The sequence below is a fragment of the Cupressus sempervirens genome, chromosome 6 (genome assembly GCF_028749045.1).
Source record: "Cupressus sempervirens isolate cs-2001-9-10 chromosome 6, ASM2874904v1, whole genome shotgun sequence".
In the NCBI taxonomy this organism is placed as follows: Eukaryota; Viridiplantae; Streptophyta; class Pinopsida; order Cupressales; family Cupressaceae; genus Cupressus; species Cupressus sempervirens.
The window spans coordinates 312,428,798-312,438,152 of record NC_143123.1 but is presented as its reverse complement, the minus strand read 5'-3'; the positions used below and the strand labels follow the sequence as shown (position 1 = coordinate 312,438,152).

Here is a 9,355-nt window from a genome sequence, read left to right as displayed (position 1 = left end):
TATTAAAAGAAATTATTTTAATATATATATATATTTATAAATTTATATATATATATATATCCTTAATTAATTGGATTATTAATAAAATCTAATTATAAACAAATTGTATTCTTTTAAAAAAATATATATATATAATTTAATATATTTAAGTGGGGGGGAGGGAATCACCCCGTACCCACCCCCACTGTCGGCGGGCTGACAGTACCTGTGTCGCAGGTACTGCGACGACAGGTACAAAGTACCTGCCGTCGCAGGCCCTGCGACCGCAGGCCTGCGGCAGAGCCGACGGGCTTTAAACGTATGTTTTAAAGGTTTTGTTAATTTCATTTTTTTTTAATATATATAATTTTTATTATTTATAAAAAAACAAATTTTATTATTATTTAAAATTTTCAATTAATAAATTTTTAATATATTTTAATTAATAAATATTTTAATCTTTATTAATATTTAATAATTAAATAATAATACATTTAACATAGTTTGTAAATATTAAATTTATTAATAATTTTGGTTAAATATTAATAAATTAACAATTAATAAATAGATTAAAATAAGTAAGTAGAACAAGCAATTATTGATTAATTTAATTAAAATTAGTTTAATTAAAGTTAATTAATAATGAATATTATTTGATTAAATTATAGATTTGGATTATTGATTTAATGAAAGTTATTATAGAAATGGGTTAATCATAAGGGGTAGTTGTGAAAACCTAGTCACTTGAAAATCGACGTTAAACTGAAACATAAACCTTACCTTAACTCAATAATATACTTTCAAATCCAATCTCTGAGACTTTGATGTTTTCTATGTGTTCTCTGTGTTTTGGGGTTGTTCTAGTATTGACCAGTTTAGGTTGTTACCAGAGGCACGGGGTTGTGAATGTGATGTCATGATGATTTGGTCTCGATCTTTCTTAACCCGACCATGGTAATGTGATGAAGTGCTCTATGACATGATTGTGTTTACTGTTTGTTATTGCTTTCCAGTTTCCTTGTGTGAAGCTGAGGTGTATGTATTTGAGATAACTGACTTAACCATTTTCGAGTCTCGATCAGTTATATTTGATAACCATTTTTGAGTCCCGATCAGTTATACTTGGATTGCTTTTCGGTCGCTTGAGAGGACTGAAGTGTTTGTTATGTTCTTGATGATGTCATGTTTTGACTTGACCATTTTGGAGTCTTCGATCAGTATTGTAATTTACTATTGGGATACTTTATGGTTGCTCATTGGAGAACCATTGGATTTTGTGATTTATCATTGATGCCTTCAGTTGCTGATAGAGAACTCTCGTGATCATATGATTATTATTTGATGCTTATCTGTTGCTCATGAAGAAATGATATAATTTTGTGGCTTATCTTTTATAATGTTTTTTAGTTGCTTGTATAGGACTGAGGTGATTTTATTATGATTCTTGATTTGTGATTTCATAAGCCTAGGGTAGGTTATCTATGTGTAGTGTCGGGAAGTGGCTTGCAATGGGGATCGAGGCCCTAAGAGGCTGCCTGGAGTAACCCATTGTAAGTTGTTTTAATAAGTGAAAACATTTACACTAAATGAGAGAAAATGAACCTAACAAGATAATTGTATGTTCTCTCCCATGCCTTGAGTGCTAGTACAGACTAGGATGGGGTAGAGAGAACGCTTGGTTACGACCTTGCATTCCGTAGTATGCCTCGTCAGTACGAGAGGATACTAGTGGTTGTAGGGATCAGTAGGGACCCGAGATTCCTAAGGGATTGCTCGGGTAACTTCTACATGACTTTTGCGATGACACTTTCCCGCTTGCATATTAGGTTTCCTACGTGTCTTTGTGGTGCCTCTGGGTCTAGATGTCTATATATGTTGGAACCCTTGAGTTAGTATACTTTTAGGATTTCCCAGACTTAGAGAGTACTTGTGTTTTGTGTTTTGATACCTTGTTTGGGACTTGAGACTATCTCCTCAGTGCGGTGGGAGTGGACCATTTAGGTTCCATGCGGTCGGGTGGTAGTGCTTTTTACTCTTACCATTGAGATCCGTTCCGTGGTCACCGTGGTTGGAGTTTTCGTGATTGGCATTTATCGTCACTATGTTCTTGGATTATTATGATGGATGGTTAGATTTTATGATAGATGTTTTATCATTATGGATGTATGGATGTATCATGTATGGTGAATAGTTTCATATATTTTTACTGTACTTTGTATCATGGATTCGTGGAGATTGATGCATTTCTATTTTTACATATGTATAATTCTTTTAAGCCTTTCATACCCTGTGACTTGTACAGTGGATGATTGAGCATTCCGAATTAATTTGCCAAGAGGCATTCGGAACAAATGTATTATATGGACATGGGACTTCTGATTATTCTTTCATATGTATGTGATAGTTGTTAGACTTAGAATTAATTAAATTTGAACGTGACTCAACATCTTGGGATCCTTAAGAAATGTAACTTATGTTTGTCGATGATTACATGTTATTGCTTCCGCTACTATGTGTTTGATGTGTATGTTATACTTTCTTACTTTTAAAAAAAAAATGTTTAGCAAACTTAGTGAAACTTTAGGTTAATTCTTTTGGATCCCTTGGCGGGGCGTTACAGAAGCCTTCTGCCCGTTCCATCATAAAAATGAGTTAACGATGGATGTAGATAAATGTTGCATGATCAATCGAATCTTTGTACTATTGACCATACCTCTTGGACACACAGTTCAATTGACATATCAATGCGCCAACTATTGGCTCACCCATTACTCACCTTTACATACAAAATAATTAAAAAGAATGCATTGCAATGATTATAATACATATCTACTAGTTTGCTTTTTTTCATTTTTTATTTATATTTGAAAGATCTTATACATTTTGAATTTTTTTTATATTCGAGAGATCTTATACACCAGCTATAAAGTTCCAAGTCAATTTCAAGACCAAAAATCAATGGTCTTTAATTTATTTTTTATAACCATACAAGAAATGATCTTTAATAGAAAGGGGACAATAAAGACACTAGCAATGAGAACAATCAATAAAATAGACTAAAATTACACTTAAAATATGAAACCTATTATCTAGGCACACAAGTTAGGGGTGATGATGAAGACACTAACGAAAATCCCATATGATAGTATCGTACACCCTACACTAAAATAAAACAAAAACAATAATCTGAATGAAAAGGCAAATCTATCTCTTTGGTGACCACGACCTAATTAAATTCATAACTTAACCCAAAACCTGGTGTGTTTTAACACCAAACTCATTTCATCTTTGATTTTGTGTGGGAAACTTGTGCGCCATTGACATTAATTCTCCCTCTTCCTAATCACTAAATCATCTTCAAGTTGACTTAAAATCAGTTATAGCTCCATGAATTTGGTGGGTAAATCTGATCTGAGTGAGTAAATCAGATATTTAGCAAGCTAATCCAGAATGAAATGATGAAGAATCGAGAGCAATGCAGGGTTGGAGATAATGGAGGATAGCGAATTGAAGAAATAACCGAGTTGTTGTTGTTGTTGTTTGCTTCTATTGATGATAACTGACTGCTTCCTTTAGAGACCACGTAAGTGATTAGACGTCCACAAAAGATGTGATTGGGCAGTACTGCCTCATCCACATCAGCTGTGAGCTCCACCAAGCTTGTCTTCCATGGTTGGGAAGATATCCGCATTCACTCAGTACAAGTAATGATACCCATCCTCTTGTCTTATGCATTCTTGCAACATAATGGCGCTGCACTTGCAGTCTCAGACAATAAAAAAAACTTGAAAAGGAGAAAAAGGTAGAAATCAAGAGAAGAAGGAATATACAATATGGGAGCCCCCTGTGAAAGTAAGTGGAAGGTGGCATAAAGAAATTGGGGGAAAAACTTAAAAAAATACCGAGGGTATCACGGAGTGAGGAGATTTACAGAGTGGGGTGGTGGTGTAAGAAGCAGAGGGCATGTGGGTAGTGCTTTTGCCTCGTTTGTCGATCCAATTCCATTCATTTACTTGCTAGTGACAGCTCAGATTCTGTCATGAATGATCATTCATTCGTTCAACCATACATCATCTCATACTTACCACGACACTTCTGGATGGGTGAGAACTGGATCAAAGTGCGTACAGCCAAAATCTGGGTTGCTTGTTATATTATCTTAAATGTAAAAGTACGGGGGTGTATCTGATGGCTTTAAATGGCTCGGTGGAGGAGTCCCCATCTCCCCGGATTCCCGCAGCACAGCCTATTTCCTGAATATTATATGTCAATTCCGCAAACAATTTTTAAATTGTGTTGTGCCCATTTTGAAATAAAAAACGAATGGGGCCTTGGATCCAGCGAGAGGACTGGAACATGTTGGGAAGGGTAGAAATTCATATATAATTTGGCTGGCACGATGAATTCAGACAGAGGTCGGTACTACATGGGGTGTTCTGTAGGTATGACGAGGTGTACTTAAAAAGAGTCTGAGCGTGCACAGCGCCCAAAATTTATGATTGTGGAGTTGTGAGATTAACAATGTTTGTTTAGGCTGTGATGCAATCGTCCCGATGTCGCTCCAGCCTTCTCTTTCCTTGGGGTATCCGTCATCATGTAAAAAATTGTGTCCGACATGGGTTTGGAATTGGACCTTAATTTTATGCATGGCCGCCATATTGGGAGTTGTTGCAAGGTGTGATCCCCAAGCACAGAGCCTCCTGTCGTGGCGAGAGTCTCTCAATGGATCCGGCCTCATTACTTGGGATGCCCGAGAGCAGGGGCCCTGTGGTTGGATTGGGATCTCTTGTTCTCCTCTCGGCGAGGTTGTTGATATTAATTTACAATCCATGGAGCTCATGGGCTCCGTTCCTTCTCAGCTTGGGGCGCTTACGTCTCTGCAATCTTTGGTTCTGTCTGAGACTAATTTGAGCGGGAGTATTCCCAGAGAAATTGGGGATTACCAGTCTTTGATTGTCCTGGATCTGAGCGGGAATAGATTGACCGGAAGCATTCCGTTGGAGATCGGGAGGCTGAACAATTTGGAGTCTCTCATCCTCAATTCCAATGAGTTGGAAGGAATGATTCCTCCCCAATTGGGGAATTGCAGCGCTCTTGTGGATTTGGTGCTTTTCGACAATCAGCTGAGGGGGAGAATACCGGAAGATTTGGGGAGACTGAGGAATCTGGAGATGTTTCGGATTGGAGGCAACGGGAACATTGAAGGTGAGCTGCCACCTCAACTGGGAAACTGTAGCAATCTCACGATGCTTGGGCTTGCAGAGACGAGCATCTCTGGGCGGATTCCTGCCTCCTTTGGAGCTTTGAAAAAGCTTAGGACGCTTGCATTGTACACTGCTCTGTTGTCTGGCCCTATTCCTCCCGAGCTCGGGGACTGTGTTGCGCTTGAGAATTTGTACCTTTATGGAAACAGTCTCTCTGGATCGATTCCTCCGGAGCTCGGAAAGCTTCAGAATCTGCAGAGGCTTTTCCTTTGGCAGAACAATTTGGTGGGCAGAATACCCATGGAGTTGGGGAATTGCAGTGGGATTGTCGTCATGGATCTTTCTATGAATGCTCTCACAGGCAGCATCCCGGCTTCCTTTGGAAACATGAAGAATCTGATGGAGCTTCAGCTGAGCGTCAATGAGCTCTCGGGTTCGATCCCTGGTTCCCTCGTGAACTGCACCAGGCTCAGCCAGCTTCAGGTGGATAATAATCAGCTTTCAGGCCAGGTGCCCCCGGAATTTGGACAGTTGAAGAATCTGACCCTGTTGTACGCATGGCAGAACAGATTGGACGGTCTAATCCCCTCAAGCCTAGGTAATTGCCGTAACCTTCAGAGCCTCGATCTTTCTCAAAACAATCTCACCGGAACGATTCCCACCAGCCTCTTTCAGCTGAGAAATCTCAGCAAATTGCTCCTTCTGTCGAATGATTTGACCGGTGCTCTGCCTCCAGAGATTGGGAACTGCAGTGCATTGAGTCGGGTGAGGCTCAGCGGCAACAGCTTGAGCGAAGTGATTCCCCGGGAGATTGGGATGCTGAAGAATCTCTACTTTCTGGACTTGGCGGATAATCAATTTTCCGGCCCGATTCCGTCCGAGATTGGAGATTGCGTTGAGCTTCAGTACTTGGATCTCCACATGAACCGCCTCACGGGGACCTTACCAGGGACGCTAGGCCAGTTGAGCGGCCTTCAGGTGGTCGACATATCCATGAACAAACTCGCGGATCCGATTCCCGCAGCAGCATTTGGGAACGCGGCGCGGTCTCTCAATAAGCTGCTGCTGAACAACAATGGGCTCTCGGGATTCATCCCCAAAGAGCTCGGCCTCTGCACAAAATTGCAGCTCCTGGATCTCAGCAGCAACCGACTCACCGGTGGCATTCCGCCGGAGATGGGAAGCATAGAGGGTCTCGATATTGCATTGAATGTGAGCTGGAATTACCTTTCAGGATCTCTGCCATGGGAGCTTTCGAGGCTGAGCAAGCTGGCCACCATGGATCTCTCTCACAATATGTTATCCGGAAACCTGACCGTTCTGGGTACCCTGGAAAATCTGGTTTCCCTCAACATATCATTCAACAATTTCTCGGGTCCCCTGCCCGATTCAAGTTTCTTCAGAGGATTGCCTTCCAGCGTCTTAGCCGGCAACGCGGGACTCTGCAGCTCGTGTTTTTCCGAAGAAACTGAGCCGTCAACACAAGGAGCCCCGCATTCGGGAGTGAAGCTGATCATAAGCCTGCTCTTCAGCGTAATTGCACTCTTATTGCTCTTGGGCATCTTTCTCATGGTCAAAACTCGGAGAGCACCGCACGAGCAAGACGAATCAGACTCGGAAATCGGCTGGCCATGGCAGATGACGTTGTTTCAGAAACTGAGCGTCTCAGTGGAAGACATCGTAGACAGTCTGGTGAGCTCAAACATCATAGGAAAGGGCTGCTCCGGAGTAGTTTACAAGGTCCAGATTCCAAATGGGGATTTCATAGCGGTGAAAAAGCTGTGGCCGGCGAAAACATCCGGCCAGCAGAGAGACTCATTCGCGGCAGAGGTAAAGACTCTGGGTTCGATCCGCCATAGAAACATAGTGAAGCTCTTGGGGTTTTGCAGCAACAGAACGACGAAACTTCTCATGTACGATTACATGCCCAACGGAAGCCTGGGGGGATTGCTGCATGAGAAGAGAGGGATGCTGGAATGGGAGATCAGATACAACATAATCCTCGGAGCAGCACAGGGGCTCGCATATCTGCACCACGACTGCCTGCCTTCTATTGTGCATCGAGACATCAAGGCCAATAACATACTATTGGGCTCCCGCTACGAGCCTTACATTGCAGATTTCGGTCTAGCGAAGCTCATGGAATCATCAGATTTCAGCAAATCCTCAACAAACGTGGCCGGATCCTACGGCTATATTGCTCCAGGTGAGGCGCCTAGTCTACATTTTTACTTGTTCTGTTTCAGTCTCTGTTAATGTAAAATTCAAAAAACTTAACTGGTTTTTTTCATTGTTTGTTCGTGGTACAGAATATGGGTACACCATGAAGATCACGGAGAAAATCGATGTTTACAGTTATGGGGTGATGCTGCTGGAAGTGTTGACGGGAAAGCAGCCGATCGATCCGTCTTTCCGTGACGGAATGCATTTAGTGGATTGGGTGAAGGAGAGGTTGGAGCACAAGAGGGATGCGGTGGAGGTTTTGGATCCGAGGCTTCAAGGCAGACCCGATTCTCAGATCCAGGAGATGTTGCAGGCACTCGGCACTGCTCTCCTCTGTGTCAATTCCAACCCTGAAGAACGACCAGCCATGAAAGACGTTGCCGCTCTTTTGAAAGAAATCAAGCACGATTCTGACGACTGCTGCCCCAAACACCACATTGATCTTCTCAAACAGACTCCCTCCCCTTCCCTCAATCCAGATCACTCTCGCTCCCCCTCCAGAAGCACTACTACTTCTTTCAAGGACATTACGGCCAATTACTCCCACTCCTCCCTCATCTATTCCGGCTCTACTCATGGCTCAAGCATAGTAGATCTGAATTAGAACATTCTTCTTGTTCCTTTATAACTTTGTAACTAATTAATGTGCCGCCATTGATTGTAGTCATGTCGAATTGTGTATATTCTGCCTCGGAAATTCTTCTGCCATGGCTCTGAAACTGAGACTCTGCCCCTCCTGTACTATTTCTAACGACATCACGGGTTTGAACTATGAGGTGGTCTTGTCTTGTGGGATTTATGCAGAGACATTGATTGTCCTCTTATGAATGCTTCAGTTAATGTTGTAGATTTGGAATCAATACTGCATGTGTTTTAGACCTTATGATAGCATTCAGGTCAAGTACATAAGTAATTTAGCAGTACCGTTTTGTGTACAATGAATCCAGCAAGGAATAGGAATGTTCATTGTCAAATTGAATAACAAAAAGGCAACATTTCAGAATGCTGAATCACAGACCACCTTTTGATTTCGTCGATGTTAAAAAGTATTCTATTCGATTCTATATTCTACAAATGTATTTGCATTGTGCAATGCGTGAACTTCTCTTACACCAGCAGAATGCTGAATGCTAGAATATTATTATGATTGATGGGTATTCATCAACAAGTACACACACTTTCTCTTCATTCGAATGCTGGATCCTTCTTTTACCATTAATGGGCCTCAAGCATATCCCTCCTCTCTTTTTCTCAACTTATAGTCATGCCGATAATGGACGACAATCACGCTCTGAGCTTAATAGTCTTTGTATGTTTATGGTTCACAGTCATGAAACCGTTGAAATTTTACCTGCTATGATTCCTTTCAATCAAATAATACAAACCAATCACCTGTTCTTTCCTATGAATTGAGCAATCATTTTTCAGAAGCTCATCCCACCTTAATTTTTGCACACTGCCAACCAAAAGGAAAACCAAATGATGTGATTTATATGCATGTAAGCCATCACAGTGAGATTTGATGAGAGGACAAATATGGGCTGGGCTACTTGTGTCTGGTGACGTAATAGAATGTTCAATAATTGGATCATGACAGCATTTGAGGTTATTATTGTTAGAGATGAGGCGAAAGAATCTGATTCCACAACAGGAAGAAGGCAGTTGACAAGATGGTTTTGTCGATTGTCATTGTCCTTAGCTTTCAAGTGGATGTACCTTGCCTTGACAACTAAGTAGATGAATATGAAGCCTTGATAAAGGAGATGGACATGGACAGTGAATCTATACCAGACATGGATTGGCCTCACCTTATCAAACATTCCTCTGCTCTGCCCATACCAAAGATAAGATAGAATAATAATAATAAGTACATTCAACTGAAAGCTTATTGGCTTAAATCACCGTTTAATAATTTTAATTAATTTGTATTAAGTTTTGTTCTGAAAATC

The 9,355-nt window shown here is 41.1% G+C and overlaps 1 protein-coding gene across 1 annotated transcript; it reads left to right on the top strand.

Moving 5' to 3' along the window:
• Positions 1-3,672: 3,672 nt before the first annotated feature.
• LOC149552446 (uncharacterized) lies at positions 3,673-8,409 on the top strand. Its single transcript, XM_089788008.1, has 2 exons — positions 3,673-7,389; positions 7,493-8,409. Exons 1-2 carry the CDS (start codon positions 4,533-4,535, stop codon positions 8,008-8,010), a joined length of 3,375 nt encoding a protein of 1,124 aa, XP_089644134.1. The 5' UTR covers positions 3,673-4,532; the 3' UTR covers positions 8,011-8,409.
• Positions 8,410-9,355: the final 946 nt, after the last annotated feature.

Excerpts from the sequence above, each read along its gene's own strand:
- LOC149552446 (XM_089788008.1), top strand. The coding sequence starts at position 4,533 with ATGTCGCTCCAGCCTTCTCTTTCCTTGGGGTATCCGTCATCATGTAAA. Across the intron at positions 7,390-7,492 it reads CTACGGCTATATTGCTCCAG|AATATGGGTACACCATGAAG; the intron begins GTGAGGCGCCTA and ends TTCGTGGTACAG.